This window comes from Aspergillus niger (genome assembly GCF_000002855.4).
Source record: "Aspergillus niger supercontig An14".
NCBI classification, from domain to species: Eukaryota; Fungi; Ascomycota; class Eurotiomycetes; order Eurotiales; family Aspergillaceae; genus Aspergillus; species Aspergillus niger.
In genome coordinates, this window is record NT_166529.1 from 1421386 (window position 1) to 1444502 (window position 23117).

Here is a 23117-nt window from a genome sequence, read left to right on the forward strand (position 1 = left end):
AGAGTAAGCCAGGTATCAAATTCTAATGGGTATTGTGTGAAAGGATGCGGAAATGAGACTCAAATTCCGGCCGCGCGATCGGCATGCGGCTGGGAGGTCTAGGATATGCAGGGGCTTAGTTGCTTGTGCTGAGGTTGCTTATTTTTCGAGGCAGGGAGGGAGGGAGGGTGTGTAGGGAAGGGTCGTGTGCCAGTTGGGAAATTAGTTGATGGAAAATGAGATAGATAGATTGGTTTGTGGTTTGAAGATAGGTTGCTATTCACTGTGGTGTTGTGTTGCTGTTGTGGATTTGTGTATCAATTTGGAGTACATTCGGCTGGGGACATTCTGGCATTCTATGGGTCTGGCCCGAAATGTAATCAAGGGCCAAATATTTGCATTAATTTCGGGACAAAGGTACACGGGGCCCTTGTATGTACCATACCATACAGGCTACAGCGTAATCGAAAGGCATATTCCAGAAGGAAAGCAACACCAGCTGAAAAAAGGAAGAAATTAAAAATAAGAGCGAGACCATCAAGGCACGGCACAGTCTATTCTAGATCATCGGCTCCCCGAGCAAGGGACGGTGAAAACTCTGCTGGTGGGACTGGCCCTGTGGGGGTGCTTGTTTGACTTTGATTTACGTTGCTGACCATCCTTTCTGGAGGCCTTCCAGATTCGGCGGTGCGGGCGATGAGGTGAGAGTGCAAGTGTAGGCACAGTCAGGGAAATAGTCCTATCACCGCCATGTCGTGTAGCATACATTGAAGTAAGTATCTGCCAGTACGATAGGTCATTTCTAGTAGTAGGATTCTCGCATCTCACTATACAATGAGAGAAGTAGATTGGCGGACCGCATCTCCCCCCTCCCAATCAGGACACTATCACCGCAATCCATCTATGCATTCGAACCGTTGACGCCGAGCGGAGCTCTCTCAGCGGCACCCGGACTTGCTCCCGCGCCCGGCAGAGTTTATCCAATGGTGGTTAACGCAATGCAAGTAGTCGCTCAGGTTCAGCCAAGTCCAGCGAGGATTGAGGACTCCCATCTCTCTTAAAGTTTCTGATATGGCTCAGGATGCTCTTGAATATTGTGACTCCTCCCGTCCCGACAGGCTGACGCCACCACGTAACCATGATCACATACTTTTCTGACCTGCTTTAACCCAGAGCGCCATGTGTGACCTTGCAAAAGCCCTTCGGCCAGCCAGCGTTCAGAAAAGGGTTGCCTATCTGCCAGGGGCCACAGAAATCGCTACTTTCCCGGTCGCTGATTGCGTGGGAGTCTTGACACCGGGGAAGGCCGAATTCTTATTGGGAGACAGCCTGGGGACTGGCCCTACGGATTTGAATTGAACTACTACTAGTACAGCCTGCTAGTAGCAGGACTAGTAAGTCTTGTGGTCGCTTGGGAGCTTGAGGGCGCTACTAAGTACTCTGCTAATTCCCTCGGTCTGCCTACCTGCCTGCCCGTATTGGGCAGTGGCGTCTATCACATTCAAGAGACGCCAGCACTATGCAGTCTTCAATAGTCTAGAGCTCAGACAGCATGAGCATCTCTGGAAGTTTCACAAGGCTGTTCGCCAGACAAATGCCCGGATTCTGACCCTACGAATTTTTAAACTACCGCGGTCGACTCGCAAATTGCGGTCTGTCCAACAGGCGTCGTCCGATATGAAAAAGGGTGTGGTTGCTGCCCAGTTGGTCGGCAGCGGTAACGCCCATCCGTAACGCCCATCCACTTCCAACTGTTGCCCAACAACCATGCGATGGCTCGTGGCTTTAAGGGAGTCAGATATTCCATGCCTTATGGTTCCATTGGTTCGAACAGTTGAGCTTGTTCGCGACCCCGGATCGCAACCATGGATTACCGACGGGCTCATCCGCACGCTGTCCATGGAACCGACCGTCGATAGTCGTGCCCGCCAGATCAGCCTATCTATTGATGTACTCTGTACGGTACTTTGGACAATGGATCGGCCCCATGCTGGAGACGCAGTCACTCTGTACATTCGGCTCCTTCGGTAGCATGCCCAGCATGGCTCTTTCCATAAAGAGGCGCTGTAAGAGACACTGTAGGCTCCTACTCAACCTCGCCACAGTGCTAGGCACCCAGGGTAGGACAAGCTCTGTATAAGAGAGCGAGCGTCCATCTCACGATGACTGCCTTGCAAGATATTAATATCGCTTACTCGCGACTGAGCCACCTGTGGCAACGTGACCATGACTCACATTCTTTCGCCCCGAAAACGTGATGTGCTCCTTGCTATGCGGCAGGCTCCCACTGTAGGTACGCACGCCTGCTGAGGAACGCAGAGGCGGCGGAGTCATGGGTTCGCCAATAGCGAGACGCCGCGGTAGTTCTTATCGAGCATGATAGACAGACATGTTGAAGAAGATGACTGGGCTTGGGAATCTGAGGATCCCCCTCTGCGCATTATTTTCCGTAGCGAGCCTGCCGTTGCCTGTTTCATCGTGTCGCCCAGTCAGGGAGCGAACGCGGGATGCCCAACAGAGCGGTTCAGATGACTCTTGCAATGGCGCCCATCAATCGGATGATTCATCGCCATGCCGCAAAGGGGGGAAACTAGATAATGGGTATATTAAAGCACGAGTCGCTGTTGGCCCTAGGATGATGCCCTGCGGCGATTTCTTTGAGGGAGAATGTGTCCAGCCTTGTCTGGTCTTGTCCTGACTGACCTTGCAACAGTCTGGATGGGATGAGACGTTTCCAATATCCTGCAGTGTTAAACTCTCCTACTACTGATACTTTTTACTTCTATTGATACTCGTACTTGCTTGGGTTTCACCCTCCCTGGCCATCCCTCGCCCATCCATCCTTTTTGCTTCTGCTGGTGGTGGTTGGGCCTGAAACCACAACCTTCAGCGGGTACTTTACCGTATGGTCAGCAAACATACCAGACGTGACATAACGGTAACTTTCAGCAGCGAGTCACTAAAAGACGAACTAAATCCACCGCACTAAGCCCACTAAACCACTAGCGTGGCTCCGCCGCAGCGCAAGAGCAAGTCTGGAAAGATTAATTACCGACGGGATTATACCTGGGAGCCCCACTCCATACCAAGTTTACCGCAGCGCCCGTGCCCTTTTTTCTGTCTTTGCCGTCCGTACAAAACCGGTTGGCTCCTCTGTGACTCCCCTTTCACACACACACAACACCCTTCTTGGGTTCTTCCCTATCTATATACTACTCTTACCTTCACACCTACTCTCCCCTGTCGCATCCCTTTCCTGGGTCGCCTTCTGGAAGTTCCCAGCTTATCGCTGTTCCTAGTTGTATATACTATATACCTCTCAAGAGGTCACAGCGTCCCCCACGCAAACACTTCCCATCGTTTGATCTCTGTTTGTCCCCCGGAGATCCCTAAGGCATTCCTTCCACAGCCAGCCGCCTTTGCCCGCACACCGTTCGGTTAGCGACAACGTTCAAATGCACTCTCAGCACATACAAATCTCCTCCTCCTCTCCCCTAGAAACCGTGCCTCGGTGACGGTCCTCTTCCTCAGTTATCATCATTATCGATATCCCGATTCCGTTGTCCCTTTAAACCGGCGTCGATCGGCTTGTTGAACGATATCCTGTATAATATACCTGGGTTGTTGCTTTTTGTTGTTTGCTGTTTGCTTTCTATACCTCTAGCGATTGTCGTGCTTCTGGGAGGCTATCCACCCATTAAAAAGTTCTCGTTTCGTGTCTCGTCTCGCCGTTTGCAGCCTCGATTTTTATGCGCCTTTCTCGATAATGTACCATTATCCCAGTCCACACCCCGGGTGGTCTTCCTACGACTACATGACCTCCCCTCCCACCTCGCCTCACTACGCCTATTACGCCACCCAATTTGCCAGTCCCTACGCCTCGCCTCGTGGCCCCTCGAAGCGCCATAACCGCAAAGCCAGCTACGCCGGTCCCAGGGAAACGGCAGGATGGTATTCCGGGTATGGCCATGGTATTTATGAAGCGATGCCGGAGCAGGGCACGCCACCGCGCAAGCACGATCCTGTAAGTGCTTCTTTTGGTGGCTATCACCGTCGTCGCAGTACCATGTCTGGTGCGCCCGCCGGTCAGTGGGAGTCCGCTGGCGCTCCGCCGTCGCACAAGCGACCCATCTTCGTAGATGTGGTCGACGATGGATACGATGACGCCCCCCGATACGTCTTTCGCGAGGAACCCAGTCCTCCCCGTCGCAAACCGTCGACGCCTCAGCGCAAGCCAAAGCCACCCACTGATCAATACTTTTACTATAACCAGGTACCTACCCAAGATGACGTCGATTCCGCCAAACGCGCCCGGGCGCGTCGCCAATCTACCTCCACTCGGACGCCGTCAAAGCCCAAGCCTGCACCCGCGGCCAAGCCGCCGCCGAAGGCCACCGAAGAGGACGCTGCGCGTGCTGGTATCCCCGAAGGATACTCGATCAAGAACTGGGACCCGACAGAAATGCCTATCATCCTTTTGGGCAGTGTGTTTGACGCCAACTCGCTGGGCAAGTGGATTTACGACTGGACTGTATTCCACCACGGCGCGTCGACCCCTATGGCAGATGTCGCGGGCGATCTGTGGTTGTTGTTGATTAAGTTGGCGGGTAAGGTGAAACGGGCAGACGAGTGCATTGATCGCATCAAGCGCCGCGATGCGCGTGAGACGGTTGCGGATTTTCTGGAGAGTGGCGAACGCCTGTGGGTGCGATTTAAGAAGCTGCTGAAGACATGTGAACAGTTCATGTGGAAGGCCGCCAAGCGCGAGGGTGGCAAGACGGTCTCGATGGGCCGCAACGCGGGCTGCGAATTTGTGGAGACGATCTTCGGCCGGGACCGCGAGCTAGAAAGCACGGAGAAGCTGATGAACAGCATTCGGTTATGGAACATGCGCTTTGACGCCAACTGCGAGGAGATTCTTCGCCGACCGTCCTCAGCTTAGAACGGCATACAACTTCGACTATACAACCTATACCGACATAGGAACCCCCCAAAAGTAATACTCTGATTTGATTTCGACATAAGCGACGGGATGCATTTTTCGCACCGCAACGGAATACAGGCGCGTGAGCGTTGTCCTTGATTCTTTATCTTGATTCTCATTATTATCGGATTGCATTTGAGCGCGTTTGGTTTGGGCTTGGCTCACTGGATTGCTGCTGCGTGTGATTGATACCTACTGCTCGGATACCCCGCTATCAGCGCGGGAAGCTTTTTCTATTCTTACTTTTCCTTTGTGATACATTTCCTTCTATCTTTCTATTGTTATGTTTCCTGGGACGGGGATCTGCTTTCTTGACTGGCGTGCTTGCTCATACGGGGACGTGGACTAGATATACCCCCAGCTCAGCAGCAGCAACAGCATGCAAGTGGCTTCGCTTCGTTCTGTTCTTTATGATACCATTCTGCGACACACCAGTTCATCATTCGGTTATCAGCGTCGGGTACTGTTGGGATGATTCTTTCCTTATTTCCTTTGTTTGTACTGGCAGAGCGTACATACTAGATACTACTATTATTTACCCACTACAACCACGGACCGATAGACCAATATATTATACCATTTAACAGTTGCACTTCTTCCATTGTATTCACCATGATAATCTTTTACCCCACCACTTATGACAAACCGACCAACCAGAACAATTCCGTATCTGCATCTGCACGTCACATGCCCAACAGAGTAATACCAGACTTGACAATGCAAGTAGTTGATGTCACTGGAGCGTCGGCCCCATAACTCTGCATCCTCCACTAATAACCACCTGCTAGTTACTTATAGTAGTTAGTAAGTAGGAACTATGCACGTCGCCCAACCCGCACTTACATATGTACTTGATTTTCTAGGACGGTCGATGGCCTACTCTTTCCGTTTTAGTGCTCACCCTTCGCCGCTTTTTACTCACTGAATACTTAGTTTTAAGCACACCCTGAGCAGCCTGAGGCAGTCACTGGGCATTGCACCAGTAATCTCCCTCAGCACTCCTGACAGCAGCGCCAGGCTACGCAAAGACGTCCGAATATCAGTCTTTCATAATATCCGTAGCCAAGGCAATACGACTGCCTCCAGCAACGGTTTGTGATAATTTCTGAGCGCAGCCAAGGCCAGCCCAGAAATGCTTAACACACCCCAGTCAGTTGCCTTGTTAGCGCAGGGGATAAGGAAGAAGCTCCTGGACTTGGTACTGCGGTCTGTAGATGATGAGATTAATATATCTCTGCCGCTTGCGCAACTCGGCCTGGACTCGATGGTGGCGGTAGAAATGCAAGCCTGGTGGAAGCAGATGTTAGATATCAGTGTGCTAGAATGCTGAGCATGGGAGCGCTCGAAAAGCTAGGCAAGCAGGTTGCTGATGGTTTGCTGGGGCTGTAGGAGCACTAGAACGACTTCAGGCAGAGGCGTGGCGGCGTTTATCCAATAGTCACACTACTGCTGGAAAGCAAAACAAGTACAGTAAGGATGGTATCATTTCCATGAAGAGGATAAATATCATCTCTCTTCTTTATCCATCTCGTCTAACCGTTGAGCAAGCACTTGATAAGGCCATTCGTCTTTCCTGTTCAAACCCTTAAATTTTTGAGACCCTTGGAACTCATAGTATCGGACCAACTTGCCGTCGCCACCTGCGTAGCAATCTACTCGCAGCAATGAGACTCCAGCCTTGCGGGCAAGATCACGGGCATGGTCTAAGAGGCGTCTGCCGATCTGATTATCCGTAATTAGTAATCGCACGTAAAGCTCCGGCTCAGATACAGGGGATACATAGGGCGACCTATCTCCAAGAGCAAATGCCCCGACGATGTCCATCGGAGCTTCTCCGGGCATGGTATCCGTACCCCTAACAGCAAGCCAAAGGCCATGGCCAGTAGTTGCAAATTCCCGGAACTGCTCGACGCGATCTGAATTCTCGGAGAACGGCGCTGCTTCCCACTGTCCCGCTCTGTTGTGGGAGACTAGCCATTGCACTGCGGTATCTAGAAGGTCGGAGACTGCGGGCACGGCATCCAATGTCCCCTGGATGATAGTGATGTCTTCAACTTCACTGTTGGTCTTAGTATCTGTGAATGGTAGTGTGTTTCGTTCCTTCAGCAAAGCACGACTTACTTTGATTCCATTTTCTGAGCGATGAAATGGCCTCTATAAGTTTATCTACCTAACTCGTCTTGCTGGTTGCTACTAGGATAGTAGCAAGGTCCGGTATTGTAAATAACAGCTTGACAATGCCGGTACAAGTCCGAGATGCAGTCCGATACATAGCTTAGTACCGGTCTTGTATCGGAATAAGAGTCAGCTGATGAGCCTCTGATAGCAAGACTGTACTCTCACCTGCAGCTGGGTAAGTGTTTCTCATGACACAATCTCTCCAAGAAACCAGGCAAAATGACATGAACCGGGATACTGAGTCTGCATAATACCGAATCGTACCCAGTGGACCTGGAGAGCGAACGAAGGAGTACTGGGTCTATTCCAGACAGGTCATTGAGCATGTCCGCACCCATAACCAGGCGCAATCGAGCCCTCGCCTCATGTGAGCCTTGCCGAGGGAGGAAAACTCGATGCGATCACGGTAAACCAGTCTGTGCCTCCTGCCGGCGTCGTGGCTTCGACTCTCGGTGCTACTACCATCCTGCCCCTTTGACTAAACATCGAAGTGCAAGTGCACAAAGACCGGCCGTGCCTACGCCATCCCAACCAACCATTGCTGCACCATCATGGAGCAGGTCCAGTGCAAAATATCCCGGACGCTCTGCGGCTGGACCGCCCAAATTCCACACATGGCCTTTTATGTCGACCGTCTCTGACAGTGGGACCTTGCCAGACACTCCCTTGCTGGGCTCGCATGACAGCAAGGTTTATGAGGCCCACCTAGCCACCATGAAGGAGATTGTGTCTCAGTTGAGATACCTTCCTGTCATTGAAAAGTGTCTCCATCAGTACTACTCTGCTAAGCATAACTCACTTGTACCCAAACCAGTCGTTCTGCACCTTCTCAAAGCGCTCCGTACAGATCTAGTATCGTCGGGCTATATTTTTGGAGAAACGGGAGATCGAGTTGAGTTGGGCGATATTTCGCGGTTATCAGAATCTATACTGCTCTCTTCCTCTACAGAGGTTATCATCACCGCATCCTTGGACCTGCATGGTTTCTTGGCCTTGTTCTGTGGCCCGAATCTTCGAGTCGAGACTCTCGGTCTTTTGTATACTATGGCTGCCCGTGCTTCGGCTTTTTTCGTTGACCGCGACGAGGGTAAGGATGCCGCATTTGTCCCAGACATGGTTTGGTATAGCACGGTGATCTTACGACTAGCTCGGGACCTTGCACCCCAGTCAAACGACGTCATTATATGGTTGGCGAATGAAAATGCACAGCTCAGGTCATTCCTTGAAGGAGATACGAGTGAGCCCCTTTATACGTATCGTGAATGGGTGGATACTGATTGATTTCAGGCCTCGGTGTGTGGCGTCTGGTGGGCGATCTCTCGACCGATTTATTGGCTCTGGGCTTGAACAGGGAAGCGACATATTCCCCCGAGAGAACCCCGTTTTTTCTTGCAGAGTGCCGGAGGAGGTGCTTTGTGACTGAATATTACCTGGAGAAGATGTTTGGCCTGATATTCAATCTAACTCCTCGCATTACCTCTCGATATGTGGACGTCAAGCTCCCCCTTGATTTGTCAGATGACGAACTTTTTGCCCAAATTCCCCAGGAACTAGAGGATGCAAAAAGTCGACTCACAAAAGATGGCTGGAACACAGATGGGAACCTTAGAGCAGCAACCTGGGCTCGATTGCGCTATATTTTAAGTCAGTTTCGGGAAGGGATTGTGGAATATCGTTTCCAAGCATCACAGGCAGCTGACCCTGCCCAACTCAGGTGTGTACAATCATTCGGACAAAGGTTGAACAGCACTAATGCTGTTTCAGAGAATTGTCTTCTCGATGTCGTCAGACGTGGGATAACCTGCTTCCTCACCTAAGATATACTCAGGACTGTTGGGAATCCGACATGCCCCTGAGCACTTGTTATATGCATGCGAAGGTTCATCTAGCCTATCTCCAAATCCATTTCCAGATATACCACCTTCTTGGAGAGAATAGCTCAACTCCGCTTCCCGAGCTGCTGGACGTGTCTGCAAACATTCTGGAGACAGTGGTTCGGTTGGGAAATACCCGCAGAATGGGCGCCTTTACCTCGCATGATCTACCTGAAATCGTACGTCCTGCTCTACCCCTTTACCGATCATCTTTTTTGTCATAGCTGACAGGGTGAAGCTTCTGGCCTGCGGCTTGCCGTCCGCGGCAGTCCTCCTGACTACACTAGAGAACAATACGCAAGATCCTTCAAGTACCCATCCGCCTGGCATAAAGACATCAGCCGTGATTCGCAATGTTTCCGTCCTTACGTCGCAACTCGAAAGGGTGGCTAGTTCGCGGGAAAGAAATCAAGCCTTCTGCTTGCAGGCGGCAAAGGCCTTCACGAAGAAATTAGACAAGATTCTGGACAGGCTTGCGACGTCAAAGTTTCAGGCTCGGACAAGTCCTGATGTTGCGACAAGAGTTGACGTAATGGACTCGATGCCGACTCCAATCACTGATCTTGACGCTTCTCTCACTGGTGGAGAGAGTGCTGGAGATGGGGATAGAGAGATTGGTGCTTTCAATCTGGAGGACTACGAGAATCTCGATCTAATGTCTTGGGCGATCGATTTTGACCTTGGAAACACGGCCAGCGACTGGACAATGATGTAAAACTCGAAATCATTGCCGAGTTCTACAACGCCCAAGTATTCATACCCGTCGTTCGGTGGAATATTTCTACTCAAGACAGTGCTCTCTGTCGCACCCAGAGACATGACAATATCACTAGGAGATGGGGACACAACACGCTTGGCTTTTAGTTCTGACCCGAACGGACCTCGTGCTGCCCGCGTGCAATGAAATCTTCCACGATACGGACACATCCCTTTTCTCGAGTGGAGCAAGAACCGAGAATATGCGAACCCAATAATATCCTTGTATCTGGTTTGCAGATAATGAAATCCTATGTTTGAGATGGCCACTTACGTGCCCGGAACGATGAATCAGCTTATCGATATCCACGCAGCCAAGATGCCTTCACCACGCCCTTCTTTCTGCTGTGCTGACCATTCCTTGTTCCTCTCTCCATAGTAAAGCTCTCACCAACAACAAGCCTGCTTGCAAAGCTCACGCCGGCGAAAAACCTATCGCGGCCCACAGCCTCCTCGTTGACTGGCTTTCGGGTTACTATTTACAGCGCTGGATACCTTGACCTAGAAATCAGAGTCAATGACGGGGAAAGCTTACGACTGAAGCATCTCATGTTGGGGCAATGAGAGGGTCGGCGGAAGTCTCCAGTCTCCAGTCTCCACGACGAGCTTTCCAACAGGGTAGAACTTAGAAGCTACCATTAAGGAGCCTTACAGATAGACGAATGCTACTTACTAGCCTACTCACTGCAAAGGTAGTGGCTCAACATCATGTTCTTTTCATTAGGGTAGAGCAGACGGTCTGAACTTAGAAATATTTACTCTCGTAGAACATATGACCCATATACCCTTCGCATATAACTTCTAACCGTGGAAACAAAACGGCCCTGTCTACCATGATGGCTATCTGTCTTTACCTCTTAGAAAGAAATACATTATATACAGATATCCAGTGAAGCCTAGAAGAACACTTTGAAGATGACTTGAAGAATAACAAGAGAGGATGTCTGGCCTTGCAGAGAGATAAGTTTCTGGTGGTACCTGGTAAGGTATTATTACTGTACTGGAGCGGTATAGTTTACTGTAAGCCAACACCACCAAATACCATAATACCACCGCTTCATCGCCACACAAACAAACATCAACACCCACACTCCTGCTTCACCCTTCATTCTTTGATCTAGTACAGATCCGCGCCTCTGCTCCAGCAACTCGCAGGCAATCGTGGCATCGTACTCCGGATGTCCCTGTAGAAGTCATGACCCAGTTCGTGACGTAGATCCCCTGCACCTCGCACCGATCGGAATGGCCTAGCTTCTCGACGGACGCCGGATACCGCGGGACGACGTCGCGATGCATCTGATGACCTGCCAGGCATTTGATCCTCATTAACACGATCCAACATGTCAGTCACAGAGTGAACAAAAATCCATTAAAGCGGCCTCATCCAAATAGGGAAAGTCCCGTTGATTCTAGAACGTCAAGTCTGTATAGGTACTTACATACATCCACACATACATTATGTATGTATGCCACATGGCCATGTGGACAACGGGGCACTGCCTGACAGACACCAGACAGCAATCATTACCTTCTTATTGGATCAACCACCCTTCGGAACCACCAGGAATTCTAACTTGCGCGGACGAATTAAATTATATTGACTGGGATTATTTCGGATGAGGTGGACTTGTCATTACTTTGTTTTCTTTACCTGCTGATAGTAGTAGTACTAGATGGACTAGTAGATGATTGATCGATTAGGTTGGTGAGGTGCTTGCTTGGCATGCGCGGATAAAGTTATATGTAAATAGAGACTGAAGTTGGTACTTGGGTAAAGTGATGAAGTAACTTATATTATTACAGAGGGGTACTCAGTTGAGTACATATGTTGCTATTAGGTAGTTGTTACCTGGGTTTAAAAGATTTACTCCTGTGGTATATGTATGTACGAGTATTTTATGGAATGAAGGTGTGATAGGTACACTTCTACACGTTCCGCTACTTATTAACTATTAATATTTATCCATCGATCAATTTTTCCAGACGTCTAATGACCCGAAAGAGGGTAAAACCGGTGGATGGGATGGTATAGTGGTAATTTTCCTGGCTGATACTGAGGAGATATTCCAGAATTAGGAGGCCATATTCATATCTATAATGAAGTGTAGTAGGTTTTGAATCCCGCAGCTATTGTAACTGACTGACTGTATTGAATAGAAAGAAGTAACTGGATATATGTCCAGTCTTAGAAAAGAGATTAGAGATGTTACTACAGAATATAATTCTCCTCTTTACTGCTGCTTACTTAGTACTGTTGAATGTGATAGGTAATTCCTGCAAATTCTTAGAAAGTTTCTATAGACTTTATTTTATTTATATATGCACGGTGGCGCTAGAGACAGAATTGTGGTTTAGTATTCGGGTCATTGAAAGTCCGTATAATCACCTAATAATAGTACAAAAGGCTCGACCGGACTGTAATAAAACAATCGACGCCTATTTTGGGACAATTACTTAAGTCTTAGCTAGTATAAACCAGTATCACCACTTGCTTGTAGTATGGCGTAGAATACTGGTATACCATAGTAGTATTGTACAGAGACTGATTAAATGGGGATTGAATAACTGAAGTATCCTACGGCGGATCTAGAGAATCCGAAATTCAAGGTATAAGATGTAAGCCCGGAATTGATATTAGTATCTAGTTGATTATAGAAGATAGTGATCGACAAATGAAAGAACGATGAAGCTGAAACTCATAAAAGAAAGACAAAAGGAAAAGAAAAATGAAATGATACAATCAGAAAAAAAGAGTAAATCGGAAATGTATCAGCAAGATTCTTGCTTCGGCACAGGCACCCATTCTCTCCAATTCCCCTATCGCTCATGCATCGTCTACGTAGTTCTCAACATCATTGTTATCATTCTCATCATCATCATTGCTGCTGCTGCTGCTGTTGTTGTTGTTGTTGTTGTTGTTGTTGTTGTTGTTGTTGTTGTTGTTGTTGTTGTTGTTGTTGTTGTTGTTGTTGTTGTTGTTGTTGTTGTTGTTGTTGTTGTTGTTGTTGTTGTTGTTGTTGTTGTTGTTGTTGTTGTTGTTGTTGTTGTTGTTGTTGTTGTTGTTGTTGTTGTTGTTGTTGTTGTTGTTGTTGTTGTTGTTGTTGTTGTTGTTGTTGTTGTTGTTGTTGTTGTTGTTGTTGTTGTTGTTGTTGTTGTTGTCGTCGTCGTCTTCTCCTTGTTTTTCTCCTTCTTTCCGTCCGTCTTTGCCTTCACTCTCTCCTTCTACACCTTCTTCGTTGTCGACACCCTCATTGTCGATTCTCTCATCCTGGGTAGGATCATTGTCGCCAGCAGCGGCTGCCCATCGAGCCTGCTCCTCTGGCCCCGCCGGCCCCGTCACGACTTCCGCCTGAATGAGTTGGACCGGAGGTACAGGTATCCAACTCATACCCGTAAGGGTATCATGGTAGCTGTAGCGCGGACGTATCACGAGAAGAACCCGAGCACCGTCCTGGGGTTCGAAGCCAGCATGATACCAATGGTGTATCATAGTGTCCGAATGGCGATCAAACTTTGCAAGCTCAGGCAGTCGCTCAACCACGAGATTGCCAAAGAGACCAGCTTGGCCAGCAATAAATTCCTGAGCCGCAAGCTCTAGGATTAAGTGGAGTCTGTCATCGCGGAAAGTCTGCAGCGACTGGCTCAGTGAGTCTTTAAGGAGGAGTCGGAAAAGTCGGCACCCCCACAGCTCTTCCTCGTAGGACTTCACGAGTGCTTTGCGATGTTCAAGCATGGGTTGACCAAGTGCTGAGTAGCGGGCACCACCCGCAAACTGGACTTCTGCCGTGCAGATGCTCACGAGGGTTGACTTCCACCAAGCTGCGTTCGTGGGCAATACTATGTAAAGGCAAAGTGTTAGCGACTTCTAAATATGCAGTAGCGAGGGAAGAGGGGAGAATGGAGGCTTGAGATGGACATACTTTCTTTGAACCTCTGGTAGATATAGTCAAGTCTTTTAATGAAGTTGGCATCCCCGGGCTGGTCCGTAGCATCCAATTTGGCATCCATAAACCAGAAGGGAGAGGTGGCAAACTTCTTGTAGATGAACTGATTGAGCATGGCCTCTAGCAAAACCTTTCCAAACACAGAGCGAGCAGCAGGAGGAAGTGAGGAATGAATCTTGTCCCAGTCCTCTTGGACACAGAATCCATCTAAACTGGCGATAATGGCCTGCTTGTCATGACAGGAGAGATGGGACATAGGTTTGTCTTCACCAAAGCGCCAAGCCCAACCGTGTACCTCTAGATTGATTTTAAAGAGTCCCTTCTTGAAATCTGCCGGTAGAGACCTCATGTGCGGTAATGCCATAAAGGACATGGACCAAAAATGTTGAAAAATTTCATTATACTCCTCTCTCTGACAGAGGTACTGTATAGTGGGGTACAGAGCTGGTCCCCCTTCGGTCCATATGTCCGGTGTAGATTCCTTCTCCATGTCCGGCATAGCTTTCTCCTCCATGTCTGACGTAGGTTCTTCTTCCCTGTCCGAAAAAGTGCGCTTGAGCCGCTTCTGTTGGTTCTGGGGGCTAGTCATTATGGTATGGAGCAGTGTGACGCAAGGTCAAAGGTAGAATAGGTATTTTTCGTTCGAAGTCTGTTCGGAAGATGGTATGGGGCTCACAGAGTTGTGAGAGAGTACGGATGAGGAGAGTGATGGGAACTGAGAGACAGTAGAGGGAGGGAAATCGTGCAAGGTAAAAAAAAGGGGAAAGGTGACCAAAGGTCTATTTCTTCATTCAATCGTTCATTCTTTCATCCGTTCATCCATTCAGTCAGTTCCCTGGCTGCTCATTGGCCCTTAGGGCTACCCGGCTCTTTGTGTGATGTGAGGCGTCAACCCATCCGCAATTCTAGCCCGCGTGAGGGTTTCAGCCGCAACAAACCTTGTCGGTCGCCATGCAATTGACTGGGAGATCATTTAAGACAGGGGGAGGAACCGGCGTGAGTGTGAGAGTGACAGAGAGAGACATGGCCAGGTCATGAGATGAACGTGCGAACTGGACACCATTCTGGTGCTGTTCAATTATAGCACCATGGATTGTAACCCATGTGTAATAGGAGTAGTAGTAACTTTGAAGTAGAATATCGACAAACATAAATAGAGCCAGTTGGTCGCACTTCTCTTTTGATTTCCTCATTTTCATACTAGTTTTATCATCAGTTTCCACTGCATATATATTCAGCTAGTCTTGAATACATTCCTTATTCTTCCAATAGCGTCACTCATCTCATCAATCCTCCAAATTCATTGCCCCGCCTCTGTCCACCATGGTACAGAATCAAGTCTTCATTGCCGTAGACTTTGGGGGATATAAAACAAGTAAGTTGCTTCTTCCCTTTGGTTTCTTGGTTAATTTCTTTCTCTCTTCTTTCTTTCTCTTTCTTACTCTTTTTCTTGCTTACTTTCTCTCTCTCTCTCTCTTTCCTGCTAACGCAAACATACTTTACAGTTATAACCATCCTTACCACTCTAGGCATCTTGACCACATGGGCCACTCGTGGCGCCAATGACGGCATAATTCCTTCGATATTCAAGTACAACAGCAATGGCCAGTTCATGTGGGGGAGGGGGGCAGCGGCTTCCCGTGGCAGAGAACCGTACGTTTGGGTAAAACTCATGCTGGATGGGTCCCCAGATATGGTCACACAACACCAGAACCTGAGAGACATCCTCGGCGGCACCGTGGAACTAAACAACATTGGCACCGGAAAAATTATCAGTGACTTTCTCCGAGACTTGCGGGATAGGCTGTGGATGGACCTTAGAGAGCGCGGACTGCAAGTCCACTGGTGTTTCACCGAGCCAGATTGCTGGTCAGACCGCGGCCGTTTGGAGTTTCGGTCCGCAGTTGAGAGCGTTGGATGGTTTGGGAACAACCATCGCATTACCTATGTCTCTGAAGCTGTAGCTGCGGCTGAAGGGGCTGCTGATGAGTACAGGAACGGAAATGGCATGCAGGTGAGCAGCAGCAGCCAGCAAGAATCCTTTGGGTGGGCGTGAAACTAACAAGGTCGGATAACTAGGATGGTGACATACTTCTTGTGTGTGACTGCGGCGGTTCCACAACTGTAAGGCTTATCCAGGCCAAGGTCATTAATTGTACCATCCAGCTGACACTCGATTAGGACATTTCCGTTTTACGAGTGAATGGCAACAATGAAAACCGCCCTTTCACCTTCCAACGCCTGGGAGATCCTACCAGTGGGTACCCCCGAGTTGCCGAAGACTGGGGCCTGTATATGGGGAGCTAATCCGTCTCAGGCATTCGATGCGGAGGATTTGATGTGGACTTGGAACTGGTGCAGCAGCTCCGGACTGCCCACCCGGACCTACCTCGGAACTCCAGACAGTGGGTAGGCGCTGCTCAGGCTCGGCAGGATATCAGCTCTGTGAAGGAACAATTTTCAGGCATGACCGGGACTGAGGTGCACGCAATTCGGATTCAGCTGCAGCGACGCCTCATGATAGACCATCGTTTCTATCACAATGACCTGGTCCGTGCCTTCGCACCGACTGTGCAAGGCATACTTCGGGCCATACACGCACGAATCGCCGCCCCAATGGATGCCAGAATTACGAAGATCATTCTGGCGGGTGGGCTGGGCAAGTCGGCCTACCTGCGCCGTCGGGTTGAACGAGATCTCACACGCGCCTACCAGAATACCGGACCCAGGTTACTTGGGGAACTGCAACACAGGTAGGCTGTCTTCGCTCGCGACCTCTTGTATTCGATGAACTGTATGGTTCTGACTTCTCTGGCAGTGTGCAGGCAGTTTCACGGGGTGCGGCACTGTATGCGACCAGGTTGCAGGGAGTGCGCGGCTTCCAGAGCAACACCACCATCCAAGTCGTGGTTCCTTTTGTTGTACGGATTGGCAATGAGCTACGAGAACAATCTGTAGCTCATGTAATTATCCAACCAGTGAGTTGTCTAGACTTTCCCAAACAACTGCTTTGTTAGAAAACTTCCGCTAATCCGCTTGCTCTTCGAAGGGGCTTGTCCCGTCACAGGACGACTTCCCGGTCCGCATGCGGTTCTTGGTCACTGCACCAGAGCAATATGTGAGAGTTTGTAGCATACGGCAAGCACAGAGTTAGTTTCCTTTGCCCTGACTCCCTTCGTTGAGTCTCTCTGTGTGACTAACACCTCATTCTAACTAGCACACCGCCTTGCCTTGCACCCGATCACCGATCCTGCTCGTGACTCAGAGATGAGCTTGGAGCATGGTCAGCAGGGCGCTCACGAATATCTGTTTCGGGTGTACTGGAGAATCCAGCTCGGGACATCTTTGTTCATGCGGTGGAGTATCTGTCTTGAGAATCCACGCAATCCTGATGGGCCTCACGCACCGGTGGGGGTAGTAAACATGCTGCACCGGATACCTCCAGAAGACCTACAGCCTTTCCCAGCGATTTGAGATTGTCAAATAAGGGAATGGATGTATATCTCCTTCCTCACTAATGTCTCCCTACTCCTCTTTTTTTCCCGATTACTCACACTCTTTCATACATACACACTCTTCCGCTTTCTTTTACTCTCTTACTCTCTTACACACTTTCATTATTGATTATCTCTAGCATTTCAGATTGCATGCGCCATAGACCATCATTGATTCTGTCACGGCATTATTAGATTGACTACAGCCGCACTTACTAATTATGGAGGAATCTCTCAGATTGTGATAGTATATAGTTGCTAGATAGACTAGAATGACATTGCTGTTTGAACTTGCTCACACTGAAAGGGGAAAGAAGAATTAGGAAAAGTAAGAAACACCATCTAATGCCAACTCATCTTCTATCCATCAAACTTCTCCTTCAGAGCAAGAGTTCATACCATCTCCTCAATTAGGCACCCTGAGCCCGAATCTGACTTCTCACCGACGCACACAATCTCCTCTTCTTCTCCAATGATTCGAGCGCACCACTTCCCGTCGCTTGCCGCTTGCCCTGCGATGCGCCAACAGGCCCAAACGTGCACTTCAGCTGGCGGTTCAAGATGTTCGGAATGGACTTGCCGGCTTCTTTACCGAATCCCCGGTCCCGATTAGAAACGGTGGATTGACCATCCCGCAGAGAAAGTCTGATGGGATCTCTGGCCAGCGACGCCTCTCGGACCACGGCCACCTGGCCCTTCTGAGATCGCTGGGATGACGACGGCGAACTAGCTACCGGTGAGGAGCTCGTGGCCTGCTGGGGCGTCGAAGAGTCGTCGCCTTGCAACGCGTTGTAGAGTGCATCACCGTAGAAACCATTTGAAATCTGACCGGCGATTTCACCTTCCACGGCCCCTTTGATACTTTCCTTGAGAGTTGTCTTGAATCCCGTCTTTGTAACCTCATTGACCGTATATGAGCCAGCTCGTCCGATGAAGCTCTTGAAGTTGGTCGCGAATTTGAGTCCAGAAGCTATAGCCCGGCCACCAGCTTCCCCGAGCACACCACCGATCAATCCGCTAAGGGCGTCGATTCCAACGGACTTCCAGGTGGGCAGTCGCCCTTCGACTAAATCTCCTACCGCTCCGGCTGCGACGCTGGTCGCCACTCCGGCTGCGATTCCCACGCCGATCTCGATGGCCACACTTGCCCCGGCTGTGAGAACGCCGACTGCAACGCTCACAACAACGCTGGCTACGGTAGTAATCACATCTTTCCAGCTGAAGCTGAAGAGTCCGAAGAAGCTCCACTGGCCGCTAGGGTCGACGCGGTTGATTGGGTCTCCCAGACAGTAAGCATAAGCGTTGACTTCACCCGTGCCGAACGGGCTGCCGGGGTCGGGGACATGGTAGCGCATTAAGACGGGGTTGTAGACTCGGTATCCGTTACCCAAGTGGTACCATCCTGTGACTGGATCACGCCACTGGCCATTAAACCCTATGGAGGAGGCTGAATCAGGGGCACCGAAGCCGTAAGGTGTGTACTGCTGTTGGTGGATCTGGTCTGGTTGTGCTGTGTTGAACCAGTTGAGCACAGAGCCATTGGCGTCTGATCCCCAGAGTTGAATCTCGATAGAATCACCGCTCTGGGTACTCTGCCCCAAGTATTCATTGCCAGCAGAGATATAGCTCACTTGGCGGTCTCCGGACTTGACACTTATAAGCTTGTCTTGTCGGTAGAACAGCTGGGTATCTGGCTGGTCGGGGATTGACTGGGAAATTAATCTGCCAGCTGCATCGTAGCTGTATTGACTGAGAAGGTTGCCACTGCTATCTTTGACTGACTCCAGGCGGCCGCCGCTGTCGTATTCCAAGGTACGACCTTGCTCGTCTTGGGTGAGACATCCATTGGAATCATATTCCAGGGTGATTTGAGATGTAAAATCAGGATGGCTGTTTGCAATTTGACTGAGCTGGGTCGGATCATTCTTGCTGTATGAGTAAGTCGCCGTATTTTGGGTACCATCTTGGAAACCAGTTGTGACAGATGTTATGTTATCGAGGTTATCGAAGGTGAATTCCTGCGTTTGTATCTCATGTCCCTTTTCATCCTTAGGAGGTTGGCTTCCCTCACATTTGTACTTGACCAAACGGTTGTGCTCATCATAGGAAAACGATTCGTTTCGTACAGTCTTCCCATCAACTTCCAATTGCCGCGTGGTGATAAGACTTGTTTTGCCGTAGGATTGGATCAGTTTAGACACCTGCTTGTCCCCTTGCAAAACGGTGCGCTCGATTTCTCGACCGAAATCATCGTAGATAAGGCTGGTGGTCAGGTTGGAGTCATGTTCTTTGTCTTGAACAGTAGTGCCACACAGACGGTTGGCGCTGTCGTAGGAATAAGAGACCGTGAGGGATCCTATAGTCAAGGAACTCAGACGGCCAGCACTATCATATATGTTTTGGTATTCCTTGCCATGGACGTCGGTATATCCTTGCAGCTTCCCGGCCATCGAGTATGTCGACTGTGTCGCAAAGGACGCGGTACCTTCGCTGAGATCGAGCGCTTCACTTTTTAGTAGGCCTGACGGGAAGTACTGACGATCCGCAGTGCTGGATGAGCCTTTGAGCTGTAATGCAACGCCCGTCTTGGAGTCATACTTGTATGTCTCATTTCTGTCCTGGCCACTGACTGTGGACAGCGACTGGCGCAAACCCGGCTCGTATGTAAGTTTGAAGTCGCCCTTGTCCGTGGCAATCTGAATTGGCTCTGGGGTGCTACCCTGATAGGATTGCTTCAAACTGCGTCCACCGACTGTTCGCCGCGTCAATCGGTCCAATCCGTCGAAAGACTGCCCACCAAGGCTTGTGTCGTTGACTTGGAGTGAGGTCGGGAGGGCTGCCGCGCTTTGGGTGGCATACTGGACGTTGACTTCCCGGCCGCTCGCCCAGGTGGTCTTGGTGACTCGGTCAAACGAATCAGATTGGTATTTTGTCTTGCGACCCAAGGCATCCTCTTCTTCAACCAGTCGTCCAAGACCATCATAGTTGTATGTAAGCTTGCTGTACTCAGTTCCATCTTTACCCAGAAGGCGGATTTGAGTAGGCACGCCGGACAGATTGAGCTGCGTCACGGTTTGACCTTCGCCTTCGATTCCTTCTGTTTGGCTCAGGCTGATAGGATCCGTCTCTGAAATCGTCGTGACGCCGGTGCTGTTGTCTATCGTCTTCAGGACCTGACCCCAGTTATCATACTCTAGTTTCTTAATCGTTCGTAGTTCCGTTGGATCGCCTTCTTTGGTACGCAGCCAGTCAATGTCAATTTGTTCAACATTCTGGCCCACAGCATTGTAAGTATGCTCCTGCAGTGAGCGAAAAGTGCCGGAATATGTGTTGGTAGATGCATCCCACGAGCCATCATCATCCTGCCTCTTCACTTGGCAGATTCTCTCCAGGCCGTCGGAAATGTATTGTGTTTGAACACCTTTGGCATCGGTCACTGACAGCACCATGCCACTATTGCCGTCGTCAGGAATGGCGTAACTGTTGTAGCGGACCGCTTCCTGTTCGGTATCAATCGCTGTTGCGGCTTTCACCAATCGACCCAATGCATCATATTGGAAGACATCCTGGATACCCGCATCATCTGTCTGCCCAGTAACCTGCCCAGACGACAAGGAATGGACAGTCTCAAACTTGGCCGAAACGCCATCAAAGCCGACCGTATTGAGTATCTTTTTCAGTTCATCGCTATTGAGATACTCATAAGCATATGTCTGTGTCGTGGCGCTATCTTTCGACGATAACCATGTTTTCTGTTGCTGGACGCGTCCATGATCGCGTGAGTCTGGCTGGTTGACATACGTATATTCGGCAGTGGTCAGCGACGTGTCCCCCTCGAGGGTGACGCGTGATGATGGCACGACAACTGTCTGCACAGTCGCATTGCTCGAAGTAGGGAGCTCCAAATAACTAAACTTCTCTGTTCTGGTCGGTGCAGTAAAGGAAGACTCTGCCGGGGTCACTGTTTCTGTTTTCAGATAACGTTGGAAACCATGAGGGTCAGCCGGGCAGTCTGCCTCTCCGTCTGGGGCATGATATGTGCGAGTGGTAATCAGACCACCCGGCTTGATCTCTGTGGTTGGGTTGCCCCATTCGTCAAATTCAGTTGTTGTTGTTTCTGTCCGACTGGAGGCTTTTGTGTCCGCATAGGTGATTGCCACCGTTTTTGGTAACAGGTATTGCGCAGGCTGATCATCAAACGCTGTATTTGGAGTAGTATGATACGTGATATCTTGCGTGGTCTTTTTCGTGTTCAGCTGTTCCTCGATCTTGGTGGTCAGGTGGAACTTGTTGTACGTATAGGTTGTGGTGGTTCCACCCTCAAGCTGCGCCGTGGATGTGTACTGGTATTCCGCAGGCACCTGATACAGATTATCACCGGTACTGCTCCACTGCCGTGCCCCTCCATAGCCCAGGAAGTTATATGAGGAGTAGCTGTAAGTTGTTTTTATGGCAGGCTGCTGACGCCCCGGACGCGCCACGTGAGACACTACGTATGGAATCCTCGCATAAGGCGCTCCAGAGGGCAGCTGGTGACCATCTTGTTTGTAATTGACCTCTTCAACTAAACCAGTAGGGCTTGTCACTTGTGACACGCACACAAATCCGTTGCTGAGAGAGTTGTAGGAAAACCGCCACGGGGGCGTGTCGTCATTCAGTGGCAGTTTAACCTGGGTTAGCTGCGCATTACGGCGGATAAGGGTGAAGGTGCTGGCAGCGGTTGTTCCTGGGGCCTTGGTGATGGTCACCTGCATATCGGAATACTGAATATCCAGCAGAACGTCATCACCATCCTGGATCTTGCTCAGTCGTGGCTGTTCACCGTTGCGAGTCCATTCCAGACTGAGTGGACGACCGTTTGCGCCGTAAATGGTGATCGGAACGGATTGGTTGTAGGTATTGTTAAAACCAGAGAGAATCTCTACCTGGCCTGATTTGTACGCCACTTCATAAGTAGATCCCGCCGATGATCCTGTTCTTTTTGCCTGGAAGCTCTTGAGCTTCTGGTCCTGAATGAAAAATGCACTGGTCGTCTCAGTTGCTTGGAAGTTTTCTCCCGTCGAGAGCAACAAAGTCTTGCCTTGGCGATGGTCGTAAGAGGGCAGATTAAAGGACCAGCCAGTGCCCAGACCGATATCTTTGGTGTTGAGCGGATTGTAACTCAGCGATAGATTGAATGACGGGCAGTTGCGAGTCTCAGATGGTGCATCAAAGAGTTTAATGCTGACGGTGTATTGTCCAGTACGAGGATCGACTCCCTTCTGCAGAAAACTTTGGAAATTGAAGCTTTGGGAGTAAAGATCACTTGGGTTGGAAGACATGATGGGCAGTTTTCTGATATCCAATAAAACTGTGATTCTTGCAACGGAAGGATTGTGAACAAGGGCAGTTGAAGCTGGATCTTTGAGCCATATCCAACTCCCTATATATACTAAATGCACACTTATAAATGACTACATGCTTCTAATCTATTTGCAAAGAGGGGCAGGAGCACGATGACTGAATTGTTGGTGTAGCAATCGATGTTTTCTTCGTCACCTCCAACCCGTAAACGCAGGTCTCGACACTACACATGCATGTCTTACTGGTGGAACATGATGATGAGCATTCGTCCGTCTGCGAAATACTGTTGCCGCTTCAAGTTGGCCCAGCACGTCAAGTAGGCCTCACTCGGATCGTGCTTGACACCATGATGGTGGCAATATAGCATGCATTGATTACGACCCCGTACATACTGAAGTCCCAGACTCCCAATTGCAATACAGTATGATTACATGTCTGTCGGACTCTCCGAGATGCTGCAGTACTATTGCAGTGCTGCAACTGCTAAAAAGACCAGCTGATGGCCACTAGTAGTTGTTCACATTGTTCGATTTTGCCAGCTGAAATCTCAGCTCGGGAATATATT

At 49.7% G+C, this 23117-nt stretch overlaps 8 protein-coding genes across 8 annotated transcripts; 4 read left to right on the plus strand and 4 right to left on the minus strand.

Moving 5' to 3' along the window:
- Nucleotides 1-52: 52 nt before the first annotated feature.
- Nucleotides 53-1338, plus strand: An14g06080 (hypothetical protein; the record flags this gene model as incomplete). The annotated part of the gene is made up of 6 exons (XM_059744335.1): nt 53-167; nt 248-583; nt 681-774; nt 860-995; nt 1060-1111; nt 1223-1338. The coding sequence occupies 6 exons, from the start codon at nt 53-55 to the stop codon at nt 1336-1338; spliced, it is 849 nt and encodes a 282-aa protein (XP_059606442.1).
- A 2407-nt stretch (nt 1339-3745) lies between these two features.
- Nucleotides 3746-4921, plus strand: An14g06090 (hypothetical protein; the record flags this gene model as incomplete). Its single annotated transcript, XM_059744337.1, has 1 exon — nt 3746-4921. The coding sequence occupies one exon, from the start codon at nt 3746-3748 to the stop codon at nt 4919-4921; it is 1176 nt and encodes a 391-aa protein (XP_059606443.1).
- Nucleotides 4922-6010: 1089 nt separating this feature from the next.
- On the minus strand, nt 6011-7235 carry An14g06100 (uncharacterized protein; the record flags this gene model as incomplete). Its single annotated transcript, XM_059744338.1, has 3 exons — nt 6011-6281; nt 6501-7038; nt 7139-7235. The coding sequence occupies 3 exons, from the start codon at nt 7233-7235 to the stop codon at nt 6011-6013; spliced, it is 906 nt and encodes a 301-aa protein (XP_059606444.1).
- A 230-nt stretch (nt 7236-7465) lies between these two features.
- Nucleotides 7466-9730, plus strand: An14g06110 (uncharacterized protein; the record flags this gene model as incomplete). The annotated part of the gene is made up of 4 exons (XM_001401197.3): nt 7466-8378; nt 8429-8855; nt 8906-9194; nt 9254-9730. The coding sequence occupies 4 exons, from the start codon at nt 7466-7468 to the stop codon at nt 9728-9730; spliced, it is 2106 nt and encodes a 701-aa protein (XP_001401234.3).
- Nucleotides 9731-10067: 337 nt separating this feature from the next.
- Nucleotides 10068-11097, minus strand: An14g06120 (hypothetical protein; the record flags this gene model as incomplete). Its single annotated transcript, XM_059744339.1, has 5 exons — nt 10068-10203; nt 10307-10418; nt 10531-10619; nt 10849-10955; nt 10999-11097. The coding sequence occupies 5 exons, from the start codon at nt 11095-11097 to the stop codon at nt 10068-10070; spliced, it is 543 nt and encodes a 180-aa protein (XP_059606445.1).
- Nucleotides 11098-12595: 1498 nt separating this feature from the next.
- An14g06130 (uncharacterized protein) lies at nt 12596-14304 on the minus strand (the record flags this gene model as incomplete). The annotated part of the gene is made up of 2 exons (XM_059744340.1): nt 12596-13608; nt 13692-14304. 2 exons carry the CDS (start codon nt 14302-14304, stop codon nt 12596-12598), a joined length of 1626 nt encoding a protein of 541 aa, XP_059606446.1.
- A 734-nt stretch (nt 14305-15038) lies between these two features.
- An14g06140 (uncharacterized protein) lies at nt 15039-17189 on the plus strand (the record flags this gene model as incomplete). Its single annotated transcript, XM_059744341.1, has 7 exons — nt 15039-15090; nt 15221-15729; nt 15897-15972; nt 16033-16468; nt 16534-16693; nt 16765-16864; nt 16933-17189. The coding sequence occupies 7 exons, from the start codon at nt 15039-15041 to the stop codon at nt 17187-17189; spliced, it is 1590 nt and encodes a 529-aa protein (XP_059606447.1).
- A 156-nt stretch (nt 17190-17345) lies between these two features.
- On the minus strand, nt 17346-22530 carry An14g06150 (uncharacterized protein; the record flags this gene model as incomplete). Its single annotated transcript, XM_001401201.3, has 3 exons — nt 17346-17386; nt 17426-17476; nt 17661-22530. 3 exons carry the CDS (start codon nt 22528-22530, stop codon nt 17346-17348), a joined length of 4962 nt encoding a protein of 1653 aa, XP_001401238.3.
- Nucleotides 22531-23117: the final 587 nt, after the last annotated feature.